The sequence below is a fragment of the Mastacembelus armatus genome, chromosome 12 (genome assembly GCF_900324485.2).
Source record: "Mastacembelus armatus chromosome 12, fMasArm1.2, whole genome shotgun sequence".
Classification (NCBI taxonomy): Eukaryota; Metazoa; Chordata; class Actinopteri; order Synbranchiformes; family Mastacembelidae; genus Mastacembelus; species Mastacembelus armatus.
In genome coordinates, this window is record NC_046644.1 from 9,543,600 (window position 1) to 9,567,007 (window position 23,408).

A 23,408-nucleotide genomic window follows, 5' to 3' on the forward strand; every position below is an offset into this window, starting at 1 on the left:
ATAAGTTCGTATTTGATGAACAAGTTAGTTTAAGGCAGACATATCATCAGTAACAACACTGCTGTACGAAATCAGCAAGATCTCACTGGCCATGAATGGACAATCAGAGCAGTGAGCTCCTCAAAAGTGGTGGGCTGTCTTGACTTGTGTCTGATGGCTATCTGACTGAAAAGCACTGACCCTTTACAAAAACCTCTAACCCGCAGGGAGCCAGAGACGACAGAGAAACCAAACCTATGATGTGGGATTTGTCAGCATAAGTGTATTTGTATTGTGTAGTGTGTGTTCCTTTTTGTGCATGTGTGCATATGTACAGCTCATGTCTTTTTCTGTATGTTTGCATAAGTTGGGTGTGCATGTGTTTTTGTATCTAATGTAACGATGTGCAGGTTGTTGACTTATGGTGCATGGGTACAAACATCTACAGACTGGTCGACACACCAGCTTAGATAATCTACTTGTTGAATCGCCCCTGATGGCGTGTTTGAATCAGCACAGGCCAACCATATGTTACACTGCCTCCTCCTCTACCGTCTAGTACTAAGCTGTATCTCTTGATAGACAGTCCAGCTGCTCGTAACATGGTCCTATTGCTTTTATCATGTACTGCTTAAACTGCAGGTCACTCAGTAACGATGCCTTTCCTCAGCAGGAATTATACTACGACTCTGGTCTGTGAGTGGAACTGCATATGCCTATGGAAGTGCAAAAACTGACTGAATTACTGAATTTTCACAAGTATTTAAAGTCTTTACACATTTTATACAGACCAACAGGGATTTGTTTCTATTTTCTATATATTGTCTGAGATGAGAGAAGGTCTTCCTATTCCTCTGTATGCTACTGTCTCTAACCAGCATGGCACTTAAACAAAATGGTCTTCCTCTGAGCCAGAATTGATTTACCTTGAGGAAGAATAGCCTAATATGATCTATCAAGGGATGCACAGATGGAGAAGAAAATGAAAATGTGATGGTTTATGACTTCTAGCTCCATGTAGTGCACCAATGTGATGTACTCAGTTGGACTGAACAGAATTACTGGGTGATGCTTAGATAATCTGGTCTAATAAGGCACAGAGTGATTTATACTGAAACACTGATATATATTATTTAAATAGACCTAATACTTAGAAAATTGTTGGTAACTTATTATACATTGAATTTTAGTGTTTTGCGCACACCGGCCTAGTAGGAGGAACTGAACACAATTTCAGGTGCGACATTATAATAAAACAACAAATATCAAATATAAAGAAAGAGTTGATTCTTTATGTGATGACTTCAAGATTTAATTTTCAAATTCTAGGATTTTAATTAGTATTATTTATAACATAGCTGCTGTTGATTGTTATGATCAGTGGTGATGAAGCTTTCAGGTCAGTAATTAAGTAGTAATAAAGATAAAATATTGGTAAAGCAGCAGAACGCACCATATTTCCTTTCGTAATGTACTAATGTGCATAGTGCATAAAGTAGAACTATGTTACGTACCAGTACCTCAAAACTGGACTAGAGGAAATGGATTTAGGTACTTTCCACCACTAGTTATAGCTAACATGGACACATACAAGTGACTAATAGATTAGGTGGGTTGCCAAGCAACAGCAAGACATCTCTCAGCGCCAAAAATGCACCAATGTGATCAGGATAAGAACTCATTCTGACTCCACTGACTCAGTGCTCTCATCTACGTGCAGCACCCTTCAGCATTCTGCTTGCTACAGATGTAAAAGGTGAACGATTTTGACTACCTGAGATTGAATCTGCTCAATAATATCTGCAGATCCTGGATATTCTGATCATTTTATTCTTTTAAAGTGTAAGCTTGGTAGATTTCATACCTCCAGGAGAGATGTCTCTTATTCCATTTGTTCTGAGGGTTTGAGCTTCGTTTCCTGCGACCCATTGTCACCTCAGCCTCAGATACGTCTGGTAGGGAACATCTGGGTGTTTTCATTAGACCCAGTGTGGCTTGGTCTAAAGAGAAGAGGAAAGGAAAGGTAAGTGTGATGAAAAATAATAGAAGTATATTTATTTAAACAGCTCCATAGATATGAGTTCAGAATTTTTCTGTCAGCTGTTTAAAGGTACAGTAAAAGACAACTGATCCAACACCACCGTAGATCAAAATCTGTCAGTCCATCCACCCATTATCAATGGCTGTCTACCACAGGACTGACACATAGAGACATACATCTATGAGCCATTTAAAGTCTCCAATTAGCCAAACATGCATCTCTCTGACCATGGAAGGAAGTTGGAGTACCTGGAGAAACTACACACAGAAACAGGTAGAACATGCAAACCCTACACATAAAGGTCCCATGCTGAGTGGGTTTTGAACCTGGAATCTTCTTGCTGAGAGGCCTACCGCTGCAGCCCTGTGCTGGTTTAAGGTGTTTTTCAAGAAGACTGCTTCAGCAGCTGTAACTCAAACTGTGTGTATTCACATTAATACATATGTGCATGTGCTGGAGATTCCGAAAGACCATTTGGACCATAAATCATACATGCTCTCCAAAGTACCCTCTTATACATATACACACAGACTGCTGTTCAGGTCATAAATTATACTTTCTTACACACCACTGCACTTTCTTAAAATTATTCACACAGTTTTATGCTTTCTAACTTCTAAAGTGGTGCAGATGATAGAGACCGATGTTTGTGAGACTGACAAAGTCTGTAAGAAATTTTGTATACACTATGTGAGGTAGAAAAACAGAAGGTGTACTACTGTAATCAACATACTGTTATTTTATTCTATACATTCTACAGTCATTTAGTATACTGTTATTCTACTGTGTGTGTGTGTGTGTGTGCCTAAGAGAGTGAGAGAGCATGATTAATGTCTAACAAGGTGTCTCATAGTGTGTAGAAATCTGTGCAATCTTATGCAATCTAATACAGAAGAAGTGAAATAAATATTACTTTTCTAAAGTTCAATCACTGTTGCATCAGAATGATATTGATTCAACTTGATGGGAGTTTATAAAGCCATACTTCGTTTTTTTTGGTTGGACTATTATATTGTAGGTTATATCTAGAGTACACTTCATATTAAAATACAACTCATTCTCTTGCTCTCACATGCTGTAGTCACGTAATAAACACACAGAAACACACACACATTGTGCCTTCATCCATCCACAGGACCATCTATTCCACATGCTCCCGTCAAACAAACAGCCACATACCTAAGACTCCGGTTTCCTTTAGTCCTCCGAACTTCTGCATGGCTTTGATGGCCTTGGTCAGAGCCTCCTTGGTCTGAAGCTGACCAGTCACTGGGTCAGGAGGGGGGAGGTAGCCAAATTTGCTCAGCCAGTCCTTAGGGGGAAACAGAGACAGAGGTCACCCCAGGCATTTCAAGGGTCGGACACCTGTTCATGTTTACTGTCTGTGGAAACTGTGTGTCTAGCCACCTAAAAGCTTCAGGATTTGTGAGAGATTTGGATCTGTATGCAACAGCTTGTACAGATATCATATATAAATCCACAGTTTCTCAGCACAAAAATGAAGATCCTTTTCACAGCAGATATATTGTATAGCAGGACTTAAATGGAACAGATCCATAATTAAGTTTATTACTAAGACTCATGCTTCTCTTGTTATGACAAGGTAAATGCACCTGGTGTTAAAAGGGCTATAATGTGATCCTGAAACTGAAGCAGCTAAAACTAATTTTATTATTTACACCTTTCGTTTCTTATCTTGCTGTTTCTAGTTTGCTGCCTCTTGTTCTCTCTGTCTATCTCAGTTCCACCTCTCCATGATCTGGTAGCCAGTCAAATTAGGTTATTTTTATAAAGTGTTTTGGATCAGCACATACCAGAAATGAGTGAGGCAGATCGATAAGCAACCATTTTCTATTGATAGCACTGGGAAAACTTTTATTTGTATAGACTCGTGTGTTGACTGTTATTTGTCCCCCTCATCCTTGACTTTGCTTAACAGACAGGCAAACTCCAAGTATCATGCAGGATTATAAAACAGAAAAGCAACTCTGAAAGAGGTTTACATAAAGAGTCTGAATAACAACTTAGTCTATAAGAAACATTTTTATTTTTTATTTTTAGATCTGATGAAAAGAAACTCAAAAAATGTTTTGCTTTTTATAACCAGATGTCTCACATTCTACAGTGAAGTTTCTTTTTACAGCATGAGAGACGATGCACAGAAACAATAAATTTCACCCTCATGTACAAAACTAGCAAAGACAACAAATGACAAGCCTTTACCAAAACAAAAGTAATCGTTTATTCATGGGTACATATGTATGAGTGTTACATTGTGTACCATAAGTATGTGCATGTTCTCTAATGATCATGGAGAAGGTCTTAAAACCTCTATTTATATCCCAAATATGTACCAGTTGCACATTCTTAGTCAGTGTAAGCACAGTGCAAGCAAGCTCTAAATTATATTTCACCTCTGATGTCTATAAAATTAGAACTGCCTGTATTTATGCACGCTACCTTATGTTTTAATGTCCTGAAAAATGTCATGGAGACGGGCCACTTTTCATTTACTATCAAAATGAATTAAGTGTCTATGTGCTGATGTGCTTTTAGTATCTGCGGTCGCGCTGGCTTACATATAAAAGGTGGATGAGGACAGGTTTATGATTGGAACGTGCTGAAATTATAAAATCACATATCACATGGTTAAAAGAGTAGAAAGTTTGGGGGAAATATTAGAGAAAATACATAAAAATTATGAAAAAAAAAAATTAATGTTTTAAAAAATGTGGTAGTTGTAAGACAACTGAAAGCATAAAAACAGCTGATTCAGATGGTGGAATAGTATTAAAGGCTCAGTCTGACACAGTTGGTCTGGGTTAAAGGCACTGGGATTCTGGGGCAGGCTGTGCTGAGCTAGCGGTTCAATCTGAGCATTTTAAGGGTTCAAAAGCCACCTGACAAGAGCTTCAGGGGCTGAATGATACGTCAGCATAATGAACCCTAGGGCAGAATGTGCAGGAAATAAAAACTGTGTTACCATATGTGACAATATTGATCCCTATTAAATTTTTTATGCCAGTTTTCCCCAGTTCACAAAGCACAGGGCCAGATACACAAGAACAACCTTGCAGCAGCAAAAGATTCTCTATCTTGCTCAAGAATCAGCTTGATGACACTTTAGTAGAAGGATGATTCGACTTTACCACCATGCTACTGCAAAATGGAACATATTTTTACTTTTTGTAGTCCAGAAAAAACATAGGTGTCTCATCAACTAGTAGTAGAGTCTGCACATCTAGAGAACTGACACAGCTTTACACAAATGCAAAAAGAAAAACATTTGTATATACTAGTACACAACGCTTTTATGCATTAGTAGACCTTTTGAAAACAACTGAGCCCTTTCGGCATTAGTTGGTGTTGAAACCACTAATGCCTCATCAATCCAAAGTGCTGTCTTGGCCAGTTTTGCACCAAAAAAAAACAAAAAACAAAAACAAAAGACCAAGTGAATATGTGTAGCACATTTGAAATGTGTATGTAATTTACTGTGCTTTTCATAACGCACAGTATAGTATCAGTGAAGCATTCACTGACATACTGAAGAGGAAACTAAAGATTTAGAATTAAAAATGAAATAAATTTTAAATAGTGTGCAAATGAAAAACAAACATGATGTAGACAAAAGTGAAACTTCAGATGATCTGCTTTTGAATATATTGTGCCTTTTGTGTAACTCTTTATGTAAAACTAACATTGTTGACTGTTACACTATATGTATTTACTTGTATATATAGTGACAGCCAATCTAAAACAATGCAGTCTACAGCATGCATGAAGCCACACAGCAGCAGAAAGCAGCATGTGTGAACCACTGTCAATTTCTTCATTCACAGATCAAGTGTGAGGCACTGTAAAGCAGTGCTGCTGAGATGATTTGCAACAATTGAAGAAAAGGACAAGACAAGACAAAGGTAGTGTGAAGCTAGGGCAAACACCGCCGTTCTGTGCAGAGACACAATAGACCACATATGATGAAGGAACTAAAACTGCTCCATATGAGTTTATTCTCTCTAAATCCATTATCAGCTGTAGCACGAGGGGGCTGATGCAGACCGCTGAAACTCCAGTCTTCTGTAACCATGGATTTTTTAGACACAGACACAGGAAACATTCCCATATTATTGTACCTCATATGAGATGTGCTCAGAACACATCCTGCCAAGCCAGCTGCTAGTTTAGTGAGCTCTTTATCAGAAAAATCAAATCCCTTGTTGTTGTTCTTTGTCGTGTTTTGGTTTCTCTTCTGTGATTGCATTTCTTGTTCAGACATTGTAGAGCAGAACCAAATTGTACCCACAAACAACAGGCTCACAGATTTCTGTTTTACATTCATCCCCATCACTACGTAAGTGAAATGTAGGTAAAGAAAAGAAAACAATTAAAACTATATTATTTGCTGTGGTTATTAGTTTTACTGACCTCTAACTGTCCTGCTGACACACTCTCTTGTTCCTACGTGCTGATGCTGTGTACAGTCTGTACAATCACCTTTCTGAACAGCAGTATGCAGCCCTGACACTTAGATATATGACAGAGTTTGGGACTCTTGACAGCTCAGAACAACAACTATGTTGTGTGTCCATAAACACACAACACAAGGTAAGTGAAAGGTAAGGTAAGTGAAAACGTACAGCATGTATGTGCGTTGGAGTTTAATCCCATAAAATAACTCATGCAAAATAGGCAGGGGGGGAAAAGGGTGAGAGAAGATGGACAGACACTGTTAGAGAGAGGGAGATCTCTGATGAGAAGGGCTTCTTCAGCCTTGTAAACATCAAACCAGTGTGTATGTATGAGTCATACAAGAGCTGCCTGAATAACACCAACCAGAAAAACACACAGCTCCAGATATGCGCACATACAACGTGCCATGTTTCCATTTGGCCTTATTCCATCTGACCTTCCTATAAATAGTTAAACTGTACGGGCTTTCAAACAATGACAGGTCACTCTGATACCAAGCTGGTGGGGCATCCAACTTTTGAACAGCCATTTTTAACACCAACAGAGTATCTGTAATAAAAAGGCATATTTACATATATTAGATATATAAATATAAAACATAGAATTCATTGAACTGATAACAATGTAAGCATTTAGGTTTATAAAATGGTGGCTTAATATTTTACTGTGGATCAATGATAGATAGATACTTTATTCATCCCCCATGGGATGACAGTAAAGCTTTATCATTTAAAGGTTTCTTTATAAGAAATGAAAAGTCTTGGGTTGGTTGGACGGAAAAATTGTGTTTCTTGGTTTATATTTTGCATCACACAATACAATATTTATTAGACTAGGACCCACAGAAAATAATAACCTAAAATCTTTTCCGAAGAAAGAGTGAGAAGTGGAAGCCTATTTATTATACATTCATCATGGAGAACAAATCAGTTCTTTCACTGGACTGCAGCCCTATAACTGAAACATGTTTATTTAACTGAAATATTAATCTATCACTGATTTGGTCTCACACAGTAATTTAATTTGTTATATTTGTTTCTGCTGGCTATTTTGTTTTTGCCCCAGTGTTATTCTCACAGTTGCAGTGCTGGGCTGAATAAGGTGAGGTAAAAATCATCCTAAAAATAATAACGCAGAAAGTCAAATCCATCTTTTTGTTTTTGCCTCAGCCCTCTGTCTACTTCATGCTCAGATTCATCCCTTGCAATCTCTCTCCCTCTTTCTTCATCTACCACACTGACTCAGTGTTGCGCCGGCATATCCTGACAGGGGGTCAGTCAGTGGATATGATTTGAATGAGTCTCCTATAAAAGGCACAGGAGAAAGAGAAAAGAAAGAGTGGAAAAAGGGCAGATTGAAGAGAGAGTTAGCAGGGACAGTTGAGAGACAGGAACGTAAAGCAGATCTTGTCAGCTGGTCTTTCTTATCACTCCCTGGTCAAGGAGTCAGGTGGACAAAAGAGAGAGTAGATGTTAGACAAGAACAAAGACAGTGAGTGAGTGACAGAGGTGCTAGGGATGGATGCCAAGTGGAACACATCATGGGGAATACATACTGCATGGGAGCATTACTTGCATAGTAGAGAGACCCAGTATGTGGAAACTGGTTGAATTTCAATTACAATAAAATAAACAATGCAAAAATGTAAACTCAAGCTGCATTCATTGAGCCGTGTGCTTTGAATAGGTTGCCTAACGTATTGCCGCTTTTGTAAAACTTGTATCTGTTTGTTAATGAGATGCTTTGAGCTTCTCCTAGTTTTAATTTAGAAACGAAGCAGCACAGAACTGTGTAACAACAGGGTGCAGACAAAAGAATGTAGAAGACATAAATGCACACAGAATCAATGCATTGAAAAAAATGCTTTGAAATATAGCTATAAACTATATTGAAATAGTATTTTTATAGGGATTGATAAACACAAAACATTCTTGATGTTGCAATATGTCTTCCTTAATGTCTCATACAATCCACTAGTTTAGTTGGAAGGTAATGAGTTATTACAAAGAATTCAAAGGGATTGGCAAAAGCAATGAAAGCAAACAGACAGTGAAGAGAAACATAGAAAACTATTCACTGATAATGATAATGATTATGTAACATTATATTTTTCAGGCATTTAGCGTAGCTCACTGCCTCACTAAGAAGGTACACTTTCAATTACACCCTGATTTTCACAGAGTGGCTATAAAACACCTTCTACAATGTTGCTGCATTGTAGGTTGTGCACTTCTCCACATTGTATCGCAATAGTGTGGGACTAACAGAGCACCTACCTTGCAAACACGCAGTGACAGTCATACAGCATGCACTGAGCAAATGTGTCTTTGAGAACTTGGTTGACTGAATTTTTAGTATTAACGCTACTGTATTTTGAATACATAACATGAACCCCTGTACAGAACAGGGAACAGCACAGCACAGGTCAAACAGAAAAGACCTGTACGAAACAATATTCGTCCACATTTTATGACTCAATGGCTCAAAATCTGAATGTCAAAGACCCGAAGGGGTAGGAGAAACCCTGAAATGCATTTGTGTTGTGTCTTATGCCCCACTGAAAAGATGCTTCATCTCAAAGGGATTTATCTTGATATAATACATTTTACATCATGCCATTTAAGCTCATTGTTACCTTACTTCAAGAGCCTGAACAACAGTTTTAGCCAAAATGTGTAGGTGTCAGCCATATAACATTATAGGCTCTTCATTATTCTCAGGACTCATTCCACCTTAGAATCTGCCTTTTGAATCACAAAGTCAGAATGAAAGGCCATAAAATTATTTGACTTCTTTGACCACACTAAAAAACAAAAGCAGAATAAAACATAACCACTCAATAAGGTGTAAACAGGAAAATGCTAAGCCATAGAGTGAATGAAAAGTTATCTGGGTATAACAACTCTGAAGTCATTGATACCACTCCAGCGCACTCAGTTCCAGTAAACAACATATCCAGTTGGTATTTTATACACACTGCTTTATAATAGAAGTTGAAAATCAATCCAAGCAATATTCTCACTTTTGTCCTGCTATAATTTAATAGTTCACACATACACATGCATACAGGACACATTCTCTGTACTTCTCAGCCTCTTGCTCACACTCATACAAATTGCCAATGCGTATTGAAGTGGGTATTAAATCATCCAAAGTTTTGTTTGTTCTATTTCGTGCTACATTATGTGTGAAATAAAATTTGTTTGCTTTGAAATGCAGTGCCCTGGTCACTGTAATCCCGTTATACAATGACTACAGCAGGTAAATGTCTACAGTATATTTATTTGTTTCATCGTTTCATATCTCTCCATTACCTTCTTTACTTCTTTTTCTACAGTACCTCAGTTTTCTCATTTTCACCTCTGTTTCTCTTCATGGACTCCAAGCATTTCTCCCTGCCTCTTTGGGCAATGCTTCATGCATGCTGTCATGTTCAGATGAAAAATAAGAGTGATACTCGCCATAAAGATGAAAAAACATAAAGAGAATAGAAAAAGAGTGTGGATGCTGAGACAAAAAAAGGCGGAGGCAAAAATGGCGTGGACAGAACATTCTGCATTTAACTCAACCATATTCCCTCATCCTCCTGTTAAAAAACTGTCATCCCAACATCATATAACACATCCTGTCAGATGGGACCAGCTCTTTTCCTAATTCTCCAGAAGGTCAGAGTTCACACTGCCTTCAGTCTGTATATAAAGCTTGGTCTGTTTTGTGCCTCCTGCTTGTGAGCTCCTCTATTGGACAAAACCTCCCTCTGTGTTTCCACAATGAACAGCTGCTAAATCCCTTCAACCTCAACCTTATTGACAAGAAATGAGTCATCGGGAGACATTTAACCCTGCGACCTCACTGTCTCTCAAACTCTGATGAAGTAGCAGTGACCACCTCAGTGTTTACATTGTTCTTTAATGCCTCAGGGGAAGTGCAGGCTTTTACTTTCCTGTCTGCAAGAATGTTATAGAGCAGTGAAGCACTAATACAAGACAGAAAAGGATTCATATTCACTAGGACTTGACCAGAAAATATCTTATACAAACCCTTTTATAAACACATCCCTTTCAGAAAGTATTGCATTCTTTTTTTGGGCTGTAGATTTAATTTTATATGAATAAAATGTCAATTTACTCCCCAGTAACAACCCAAAATTATCAAGCAAAAACACATTTTAGTCATTTTTACAACTGCATTACAAATATGAAAAAAATAAAAAATAAAAAGAATGGTAGTGTTGCCAAAACACAGTGGTCTCAGTAATTATAAAATTGAAGTTGGGAAGCACCAGGTCTCTTCCTAGATTCTGCCAAAGTGAATAACCATGCAAGAAAGATCCTTTGTCAGCGAGGTGACTAAGAACCAACGGTGACTCTAACACTGGGATGGGCAACCCATGTTCCTTGAGGAACTGGCCTGTTTGTTTCCCTGCCCTACCCACCGCTGATTAGATACCATCTCAGATGAGGGTCGAGGAGGGGAAGAAAAATTAATACAAAGTTAACTGGTATGTTGTGCTTATGGTGACGAATGTTTTAATTGCAGTCATCCCAAGACATGTCTCAGAAGGGGTCTGCTCACCTCTGTGTATGTACACACAACCAATTAGGACAAATCACTTTAAAAGACTTCCAGGACTCTCCTAAATCATTAAGCATATTTTGTAAGTAACAAGAAATATTATAAATGTCTTACATTCATCCATCTTTTACTTAAATTAAATAATTTCTTATAGCACTTTGATAAATGCGAGCCCAAATCTCAGTAACATACTAAATGTAATATGGTATTTTTCCCAAAATGGCACATATCAGATATCAAAACAAATATCCAGTCTCACTCAAAAAACAGTTTACTGTAGTCTTGAAAACAAAACAAAAACAAACAATCAAAAAACAAAAAACATGCCCTAGTCCACCAAAAAGTCTATAAAAAAAAGCCTGCCCCTTCTGTGTCACATTAATCAACACAAAATCTCTGCTCTCAGCCAAGCAGATTTCTCTAAACCCTTTCTCTCCATAACACCCTGGGAGTGTATGCAATAGCTGCAGAGATGCTATCATTCTCCAAAAGCACTTGGTGCAGCTCTCCATTTTCTATCACCAGCTTATTCTGAAAAATTGTTTACTTAAAGCATTACAGTAGGATGATATAACAGCCAGGCAATGACAGCCCGTGTGTTTGACTAAGGAGCTCATAAGAGCCAAAACCAATTGCAGACTTTTAAAGCAAACACCATTTTCTGAAGAAATGAAGGATTTAGTCTCAACCAGTACAAAGCCAGCAGGTGGAAAAAACAGGATATAAGAAATAGTTGGAGAAAGAAATTACAGATGACATGTATGTTTGAGAAGAAAAAAACGTTCCTGCTAGATTGCCAGGCAACAGTATGTGATAATTAAACTTCGCCTAGATATGATCTGTCTTCTGTGATTTCCCTCACCTGTTGTATTACTTCTAACAAACAAATAGGATTTCCTGCTTTCTTGCTAGAGCCAGATTCTCTAGTCACAGAAAGAAGAACTAAAGTTTCTGCCAACTTGAGAGCCAGACCACATCTGTGATATAATACCCAACAGATGACTGGTCTGATCTACGACAAGGACGCTTACAGGCTGAAGTGAAGGACCTTTCTCGGTGGCGTAAAGATGATCTCTTTCTTAGTGCCAAAAAAACTGACAAAACAAGATATCATCACTGACCTCAAAGAGAAAGTCAGCCAATTTCCAGTTAACTTGCAATGTGTAGGAGAATTTACTACATACAAATTCATTTTACCAAGTCTGAAAATGTCAAATGCTTAAAAAGAAAGAATTTTCTGTCTTAAAAGACCTTGGCATGTCATCAAAAATCCAACAGTCCCTGCACAATTAGCAGTAAATTAAGATATTGAGCATGGTTCATTATGATGTTGAAATTATATTAGCTTCTGAAATGTTATGTGTTTCTGAGTTAAATCGAATATGTGAGTAATATATTTCAAAAGGGATTTGATAACTCAGCAGCTGATGTGACTTCGGAAAAGCACAGTGAGAACAAAGTCTATATATACATACACTTAAATTGGTCCAGAACATTACCTATTGACTGTGATGCTCTCTAAACCCACATTTTCCTATAGTGATTCCTATAGGAAATTGAGGTTTAAATGTACATGAAACCTTTTAATCAAGTAGTCTCATTGAAATCTCAAAGCTTTCAGTATGGCATGAGATAAGGCACGCAGCAAATCACAGCCTCTCACAAACAAGCTCATGCAGTCAGCACTAGAAACAAACACACATGTTTAAAAATGTTCAAAACCAACATTTTTCAAAGACATCCAACTGGATGACACTCAAGTGTTTTGTAATTTATTCCATTTATATAGTGCTAAATACTGGAAGGCAGTTTTCCCAAGTTCAGTTTTTACTCATGAGGAATGCAGAGGTAGTTATCAGGTTGTTGTCAGATGGAATAAATAGCATAAGGAAGTAGGTTTTCCTCAAGTAAAGCACGGATATGATGGTGGATTGCATTGCATTTGAGGTTTATATATGTGTGTCTTAAAGGTCCAATGTGTCATATTTAGAGTGATCTATTAGCAGAAATGGACAATATGTTTCTACATCAGCCCAGAGCAGATAAACGAAACACTGGCTCTAGACAGGGAATCATGTTTTGTTTTGAAGGTGCCGGCCACTGTACCCTCCATTGAGCGTGGAAATGGACTGGTGGGGTGTGTGTGTGTGTGTGTGTGTGGGGGGGGGGGGGGGGGGGGGGGGGGGGGGTGCTCAGAAAGTCGCATTCTGCCACCTCACAACTAGACGGCACTAAATTGTTTCTATTTTCAATTGCACCTTTAATAAAACAGTTTCCTGGCTTTCAGAGAAACCAACATAGACAATATGTTTCTGGTGCAGCAAGAAGATGGAGGGGAATATCAAAAATATTCACATGGGTCAAAACCGTTTACTGTAATCTCCACACAGGCAATTACACTTTGTAATAGCCAAACAACAGGGTCAAGGATGGGAGTCAGCACTAATCAACCCTAAATAGACTAATGGTGTTATTTTTATCTACTATGTGGTGTGTATTTTTAACCACTAAATGTATAATGTCACTCCCTGAAATTAAGATTGCAAAATGGTTGGCCAAGATTCAAGGTGAGATAGACTGGTATAGAGAAAATGGTGACTGTATTTTCTGGAGCCAATACACTTCTGTGCATAGTCTTCAGATTGCACCGTATATCTTCTAAAGAAAGTTGTCCTTGAGAATAGCCATGGCACAAGCTTTTCACTAGGTGAAAAATATATTGCTGTAATTGTAATGCAGATGATAACAAATTGGCTAACTTGAACTTCAACTCCCTCTTCTCCATTTCTCTCTTATTCTCATGGAGGTCATTTTAATTCATGGCCAAGTCTGGAAAAAGTAAAGGTCAACAATTCACAAAGGCTTTTATTTCTTGCCTGTTCTTGATAACAGTCACTTTATCCTTCATAATTATCTTTATAGTAATTTATGTCCTGTACAGTACCAACATTTTCGGTTTGCATGAAGTTGTGCTCTAAATGTAACATAAGACACGACAATACTGTGTGGTGAGTGAATATGTGGGTGTAGTGCACCCACAGCATATGTTGGGCTGCAGGTCGTGCTTAATCAGAGATGTTGCCTTTTTGTTTGGAGTCGCGTGTTTGAGGGACAGTCACATTTGCAAGTAAGAAACAGAATGATTAAGGATGGTTGGAAGAACCATACTGCACATATTGTTCATGTTGCTCAAATACTGGACTAATATTGCTGGGGTTCATGTATTGATTTTAATTTTTTTTCTCATTTGTTTCTGCTATTACACCACATACCAAAATCCTAGAGCACACACAATCAATATTTTGATATTTACACAACTTTGTAAGAATCCTATATATCCTCTTAAAAAAACAAACAAAAACCAAACAGATAAACTCAACAATGTTAGCAACTAGCTGGTAATCAAAGTGAGCCAAAGCAAGATAAAGTGCCAGATTTTTTCTTTAGAGCTGGTGGAGTCAGAGAAGGAATATTGAGCAGTGAATATCTGCTTTACATTCATCATGTGGCCAGAAACAGAACTCCAAATGAATGCTAATGTAGCTCTTTGTCTGCTCGATGTGTAAATGGGAAATTGTTTGTGGACACTTTCACCACAACTTTATAAAATGATGATATTGTGGCTGTATGCTCAGCTTGCTGTGGAGCTTTTCACCTCATAAAAAAAAAAAAAAAAATCAATTGCTGCAACTTTAACTACTATTTACATTCAACACTTTCATTTATTCTAATCACTTTCCATTTCCCTTCCTTTGTTATCCTTTCAACTATGCCTCCTTCCACCTGTCCTCACACTTGTGCCCTTCACGTGGCTAAAATATGAGTGAGATAGAAGAACATTGGAAACCCCACCATTCATCCATTGTCTCAAAGTACTTAAGGTTAGCAAAGATGGATGAACTCTCTGCCTTGGTCAGGAATTAATGAGAACATTCCCAATGCAGTTTTTTTCTGCTTCAGAGAAAACGCACAAAAAGGATACAACATTGAGCCACAGAAACTGAACTGGCAATTGCTCAACAGGTGTGAGCACATAGAAGAGAAGTGATCAAGATCTTAAGACACGACTGCCTGCCTAGTAATTTGAAGTCACTTCTACCATGCTAACGCAGATCAAGAGTGTTACAAATATAACTGCGGTGAGGTATTAAAATAGCACAGGCTGAGCGTGAGTATGTAATGATAATCAAGTCTCCTACATGCATGTGTCACACACTGTATCTTATCACTGTAAGATACAATTCAAAATGTTTTTGAACTCAACATGTGGATTAACCTCCATAAAGTATAATTATTAAAAAGCAATGGGCAGTGTTCACATTAACATTGGGAATCCCTAAAATTACCCACCTAAGCTGTGGTGGTACAGGAAGTTGTCTGTTCTATTACTGGACACAATTTACTGGAGGTGCATTAAAGATTTTTGATTTGTAAAACAGTTTTAAAACAGTGGGTTACATCATTTTTGTGCACTGCCCTCTGTCAATCCGCATCATCCATCAAATGACACACAGAAAACCGTCAGTCAGGGCCTGTCATTGTCTTTTGCACATTTGGATCCTTCCTTCTCCTCGAGTCCTTCCCTTGATGTTTCATAGGTCCACTTTAGCAAGGTGTGTGGCCGATGTGCAAGATTAAAATAGAATAAGAAATATTTTAGAAAGCTCACTTTGGTTGCTGATGACAGTTTAGTGGTTCACCATTCAGTCATCCATCCTAAATTATTACTATGACTAAAACATTTTGGTAATCAGGTTTTTCTTAAATACCATATAAAAACAGTGGCATGATGTTCAAGATATTTAGATGCCCTCGTAGATTCTTCACCTTTATTTCTCAAATCGTTCTCTCCTCTTTCTGATCAGGATGATCAACCTGAAGTGCAAAAACCTGTTAGCTTTATTTCCCCTTCAGTGATCTTTTAGATTTTAACCTTAAAAGCTGTGTAGTCTGTTAGTAAAGTTTGCTTCTGTATGAGTACTATAATTTAATTGTTAACCATCTTTCAGACATTCAAAAATGATTACTGACATCTCAGCGTGATGATGATGGCGCTATAAACAGCCACAGCCGTGTGTAATGGTCATGTGTAATGACAGCTGTCAGAGAACTTCAAAGACGTGACAAAATTGCCGTTCTCACTACTGCTACGTTTAATGAGTGGTGAAGCATGCACAGGTATTGATATGCAAATGCATGTTTAAGGGTCTTTCTATATCCATTTACAGTGACCTATGGAAGTGGAAATGGGGCTTGAGCACATACAGTATGCCCATTTCCACAATGGCTAAGGTTTCTGAAACAGAACCAGGCACATGCACTAGCTTTATAAATAAAACGACAAAATAAAAGACAGCATGGTGGGCAATTCGACATGCTGTAACATGGTACTGGCAAAGCCTTGTGCAATGATGATAAAAAAAATAAAATTAAACACGAAATAGTCTGATATGAATTTGAAAAAGGTAGCCTGTATAAAGGAGAGTTACACAGTGTGCTGGGTACAGATGGCAAGGCACTTCCAGCTTTTGAAGAGACAAACACAACAGAGGAATTATGGGTAATGGACTACAAATACAAATAATAAACAAATTTTAAAGGGAACACGTAAAATCCAAACCAAGTGGACAAACCAGTTTGATTTCTTCTTGCAGTTATTTTAAAAGTATTTTTGAAGTCTAGTTGTTGTGTAGTGTGTTAAGTTTCTTTGAGGGGGCTACTTCAGTTCACCAAATGTGCATCAACCATTTCTGATGTGCTGACCTTCTCTTTTCCTCTCTTGGCTGCGAAACATATACATTAAAATTTGAAATCAAAGCAATTCTTTATTCATCAGTTCATTTCTTTTTGTAGTCTCCAGCTGCTGCAGCTGCACTAACAGCGTGAGGATTTCTTTTCATGGCTGGTGCTTTTCTGGAGCTTTAATGTCACTTTTTAATTGAGATGGCAATCTGATGAAACAAAATGTTTTATTATTCCTTTTACTTGGGAAACATTCTTTTCAGAGACAGTAGTCTAGTTTTTTGTCACTTGCCAAATTCAGCGGTCAGGTTTGTTAGTATCGATGTGATACTAACATCTGCTGCTATTATCTGGGCTTACCATGGTGTTTAGAGAAGCTAATTGGAAATTGTTCAGCACATTAAGAGTTTCAGATGTAGAGAGCTCATAAGAGGGCATCTCCACATGTTTCACAGTTTTATTATTTTTCACCCTTTTCCTTCATGTTTTATGTAAATGCATGAAGACCACTGGCCACTTATTCTGCCACTGTGCTATATAGTTTTTATCTGTGAAAATAGGCATGAATATCAAACTTCACTAAATAAATAAATACATAAAACATTTCCTCCCCATGTAGGTGGACTGCAACACTACCAACCTATTACTTTCTGAATTTACATACAGAACCCCTGATAATGTGTTTGCTGGAACACAAATAGGTTGGGTGGATACTTTCATTAAGTGCACTTACCCACATGAAGCAAACATTACACTGGGATGAATGTACAGAGAAGGCCCAGTTTATACACACAAACTTATACAATTACAGTAGCCCTAGAGCTCGTATTGCTCTCACAGTCCAAATGTGATATATTGCAGTTATTATCTAATAAAATGTCAACATCGGCAATGATACATATACACTCTTAGGTCCTTTTACAAGTGGACACCAGAGAGCAAATCATTACTGACACTACAAAAGGAATGTGCACAGTCTGCGGCTTCTAGTAAAATGGAAAATAGAGGAAGGATAATAATGAAAATATGGGGGCAGCTCAGCTTATTGTGTGTGTGCGTGTGTCGGTGGGGTCACACACAAACACACACACATGCACACACACACACACACACACACATTATGCTCAGATCAACTAATGCTTACACAATTACAAACCACTGAAAAAAAATTTTGCTTAACTTGTGTTCTGGTGAGTTTCTTATTGATATAGTGGTACTACATGAGAGAAGATATCATCTAAAAGCTTGGTAATAGTAGATCATGAATCAGTTTGTACCAATGAAAGGTATACATGCAGAAATAGTTTGGAACAAAATTAATATTCAATAAAACAATTCATGCAGGTTTGAACAGTAAAGTATCACTTCTGCAGATCCATGTATAAGAGATGAAATTAACAAGTTAATCTTGACTGATATTTGCGTTGATATGAATTAATTTCATCTTACTCGACATGCGGAGCTAAGAGAGCTGAGAGACCACTCTAGATATGGAGGCGTTGATGTGGTAGATATTGCTGGCCGAGTTAGAACAGTATCATTTTCCTCAGGGGGCTTCAGAAACAGATGGTTTCCTGGGTGGGAAGGGTCAGCTGAGCACTTTCTTCCTTATTAGTTGGCTCAGCTGCCACACAGATTCTCAGTTGAGACTAGTTGCTGGCCAGTTAGCCTCTTTGCAACAGTACACACTGTCATTAATCCTTGCTGCATGTATACAGGTAGTGAGAAACAGTGATGGTACACACAAGAAAATTAACAGAGATGCTTGACTGGATTCCTCCCATAAGAGAGAGCTAAAAATGTTGATTTCTAGGAATAAGAAGGAATTTGCTACATTCACCATGGTAATGCTGAGTTAAAGGAAAAGACGAGGTGAGCGTTTTCAGAGAAGTCAGTCCTCAGGTCAAGGGTTTTAAGTGTTGATCAGTAAGTTTTCTTTTTCCCAGAGCACCATATCAACACCTTACATCTGTAAGGCCAGTGGGTCTGTATCACTTGCTAACCTTGCCAGACTTGACATATCAGGAGAGTACATGGGGAAGCAGAGGTAAACAACCTTGTGGTGCAGCAAAGTTGACTGCTGCTATATGTGACATCTGAAGAAGATACCAAAGACCACATGAAATCTGTATTTGCTCCAGTTAAGAACATCTTCATTCTTTCTTTTTTCCCTTTTTCTGCATTATATTCTCCAGACCAAAAGAGCTGGGTTTAGTAATATATTATCCTTGAGACAGCTCAGAAAATCAAGAGCCACGCAGGATGGCACATTCATTGAATCAGTGAAAAGCACATGTCATAGTGTTACAACAACCATACAAAGAAACAATGAGTAAGCAGGAGTATCAAAACACTGGAAGCCAAGGTTGGCACCAGAATCAGTGTGAGTCAGTGTCTGAATGAATATCTTCCTCTTCACAGAGACAATTTTTGTCCAGAGACCATGGTAAAGACACTCAATTAAACGCAAATAATTTTACCATTTTCTATAAATAACCTAAACAATTAATTCATGATCAGGATTGCTTCTAAAGAAATAAAGACAACCAAGGAGTCACATATAATAATAATAATAATAGGCACCATGCTGCAAGCAGATGGCACACACCCCAGTCTGCTGAAGCACTCAATCACCTCATTAGACAAGTACTTCCATCTAATGTGCTTATAATGGAACACATGGCTGATTTGTTGTAAGGATACATTCTGCTGGATGTGCTTGCTTTAACACCGAATTTCCACTCACTGCCGAATGTCAATGTTTAATTACATATATCAAACTCTCGGATCAAATTCAAATATAATTCAATTTCGTGGACCCACGTGAAGCGACAAAGTAAGTGTGTGAGAGCGAGAGTGTGACAGCATGGATTAAAATGCGGCTGGTAAGTGAATCACTTAATCCCTGGCTTAGAGACAGCTGGTTCTACAGAGAGCTCCTGTTTAGGAAAGAAAAAGAGAGAGACCGACAGATAGCAAAAGAGAAAGAGAGAAAGATTTAAATCTGGTACCACTCTCTTCTAGATCTTCAACACTAAGTGACCTCTATAGATATTGCTGGTTAATGGAAGATGCCATTGGTTCAATCTTCTTAAATATGGAGCAGTGAAAGAGAGAAGGATGGAGGGACCTAAGGAGAGTTGGTAATAGAAGGAATTGATCTGAAAAGCAGTAGAGCTGAAGGTAACTGACAAAGAAACTAATGTATCGTAATGTATGTAATGACTCAAGTTGGACACAGAACACAGTGACTCAGTGGTTAAACGGACCAGCAGCATACAATATGTGTCCATTGATTTTCAAACCAAAGTCACAGGGTTGACACATAGGCAGCATTACTATAAAATAATGAGTAAACCAAATTTACTGTAGGGTGTTTTTCATGCTGAGCAGGGTAAAGCGCCTGCGATATCACAGTCGCACACACTGATGGTAATGGCTCCAGGGAAACAATTAGCCTTTCCGGTTCTTGCTAAAGTATAACTCAACTTACCACCTGAGACACACTAGCCTACCGCCAAAAGCAGGTGTAAGAGATTCTATCTACCTTCTACTGAGGGGTGCTGACTGGGAAGGACTATAACGAGCGTGAGGCTGGTTGTCTGTGAATCACCTGAGGTCACTACAGGTTGTACAGAGCAAGTGTGCAGGATTTTAGCATGAGCACAAATCCACTGAAGAAATCAATAACCAGTCCACATTATACTAAACTAAATGTGCTGTTTGTAATTACACTAACATTGAGGTATTTTCTGATATGATGTCTCTGTTGGAAGGAGGACTTAATCTGCCTGTGCCTTCCAAAAAAACATTACAAATTACTGTTGAAAAACAAAAATGTTTTATGATGTGATAATGCTATGGCTTCGATTTGATTATGGTTTGGCACTTAAAGTAACTTGGATAGGTTTGGGGAAAGATCATAATTTAGATTATACTTTTTAAAGATAAACAATCAGTTAAAAATGAGAAATGAATGGTGGTAAACTATATGTTTTGTTGACCCATTCGTCTACCTGGATTTCCTCAGTAAATCAACATTATGACTCTATAATAATATTACCTGATTTCCTTCCTTTGTCCGATAATAAAGTCACTTGAACGTAAACAGGTGGGATACTGGATGACTTGCTGAATGGTGTGACATTTTTCTTGGTAGGGAAGCTCTGCCATGTTGGTAATTACGAATCCAGCTCTTAAACCACAATAAATTAACTTAAATGAGTTGATTCCAAGTGTAGTCTACCATATACATACTGTAAACAGTTATTTAAGCCTGTCATAAAGCCCTTGTCACTGCAATCCAAGAGTCATAATATGTTTCCATGAGCCAGTGCTTTAAAGCGTAGCGGTTTAGTGTGTTTTACTGGAAAACATCAGGTCTGGAATACATTCAATTAAACAAATCTTGTTCCCTACCAGTGCAGCAGTTTACTTCTAAAAAAAAGCATTTCCATATTTACATTTACATATTACTTGCAAAAATAAATTTGTTTTTATAATGTAATGTAGACTACCCTAAGCATGTAAGTAGGAGGTACCCGAGTATAACCCATTGTTATATGCGTCTAAGCTTGAATGTGTGAGTTTGTAAATTGTGAATTATGAATCCCATCACAGTGTGGAGCTGGCAGTAACGCAACAAAGGTGTCTGTCTTTTCACAACTGGCAGAGAATTGAGGATTTCTGAGTAACACTGAACCAAACCATATTTTATGAGAACTCCTGAGGGGATTCACACAAAGAGCAGTAAAAAAAGAAAAAGTCAGTCTTGGTTTAGCGATAAACAAACTGATGGAACTTTTGGAACCAATTAGGACTCGCCCCTGTAACTGGAGTTTATTTTAACAGGCAGAAGATTCAGTGGCTCCACTCAGGCAAAAAGCCCCCAGACCTTCTTTGAAGTTCCCCTCTATGTGGGCGGTAATGTGCCATGGCACTCAGCCAAAACGCACGAACACAGGGATTGAGTAACGCCTGTCCAGTGTCCCTGCTGTGGCATCCATCCCATATGCCACAATAAAGAATGTATGCATACACACACAAACATACACACTTGATCGTGTGACAGATCTGCTCTGTCAACTACGCAACCCTCTGCCAGGAATAATATTAATTTTACGTATGTGTCTGAAAGGGAGATTCTGTCATTGGATTTCAGTATGTGCAAAGTTTTGGGTGGGTCCTTAAAAATAAATATGTTGAATCAAGACAGACATGTGTCTTTTCACTTTCATTTTGTCTGTTGGCCTATTGACTTATACTGTATAGTGCATATGTGAAGTTATAAGAGACGGTATCTCTGTCGGCTCAAAGTTCAAACAAGCTGTAGGACTATATTTATGGCTCTTGCATGTAATTTATAGGCCTGGGGGTTTAAGCTATGGGGCCAGTACATGACAACACACACTAACAGGTGACATCTGATCTTAAACACCCAGCCTGCCACAATACCCAGACCTCTTCCAGTGTTGAATTTTCCTTCCCCTTGTGTCAAATGATAACTGCACCAGAAAGCATGCATTCGTAATATTAATTTTCAAACTTGGTGTCAGCATCTACTTTCTGAAGTCCCATTAGAAACAAAGTGCTTGATGCGTCGCAGAACATGCCACAGTTATCTACCTGAATTTTGAAAATGTTGGACTAGAGTTAAATGAATTGGTTTTATTTTTTGCCTGAACTCTAGTCACTATGAATGCCACCTATCATTCTGCATGCTCTCTGTCTGTGAGATCAGGCATGCTACTGTGTCTGACAACAAAAGCGAAACACCTCCTTATTTGTCAAACAAACTTCTCATCCCCACAAGGCTTCAAACTTTAGCTGGTTCATTTTCATGCACAAGCTGTTTCACCCTCGAGCACTCAAAAACTTCATCACCTGATATGGTGTAGCTTCCCACCCAGAAAAGGTCATCAAACGAGAACAACAAAGAAGTCAGGATTTTATTTAGAAACCCCCACGGCTCCTAGCTGTGAAAAGTACAACGCACGCCACTTGGTGATGAGCAGTTATTGCGACACTACTGAAGGGTTATCTGGAAAAAGATGAGTACAGGAAGGGAAGAAGAGGTGAGATGTTGATGTTGATGGTGATATATGTATGTGTGTGTGTGTGTGTGTGTGTGTGTGTGTGTGTGTGTGTGTGCACGCAAGTGTGCTCTGCACCTGCAGAAAGATAGGAGCTGTCTAGATATGTGCCGTTTCATTAGGGAAGAGATGCTGAAAGGAGATGTACTGGACCTACAGCAATAAAATCACTGCACAAAAACGACAGCCCAGCATGGATCAGCTGATTCATCCACAGCCAGACCTTGGAACGTGCAGTAGTGAGTTCATACCTTACTGTAAGAAAGTCTAACTTCATGATTGAAAAATAGAGAGCTGAATTGGGCAAACTGAGGTGCGGAAGGAGTTTGCTTACTGTGCAATTTGACACAGCTGTAGCCTGTAAATGGGTCAAAGTTCAAACTGAAGCAATGCGTCTGGGTTGGTAATGAAACTGGGTACTGTAACAAAGCCACACCTCTAGACTGACACAGGCAGCTTGTCCATGTGAGTGGGTGTATGAACCCATTCATTTCATGGCCTGTTAT

General features: G+C 38.4%; 1 protein-coding gene across 1 annotated transcript in view; it reads right to left on the bottom strand.

Moving 5' to 3' along the window:
* The window catches only part of mmp17a (matrix metallopeptidase 17a), a 61,304-nt gene that overhangs the window by 26,247 nt on the left and 11,649 nt on the right, over nt 1-23,408 (bottom strand). The window contains exons 2-3 of the mRNA XM_026297769.1: nt 3,200-3,332; nt 1,844-1,979 (exon numbers count right to left, since the gene is read on the bottom strand). Coding sequence (XP_026153554.1) covers nt 1,844-1,979; nt 3,200-3,332 — 269 coding nt within the window. The remainder of the gene's footprint in view (nt 1-1,843; nt 1,980-3,199; nt 3,333-23,408) is intronic.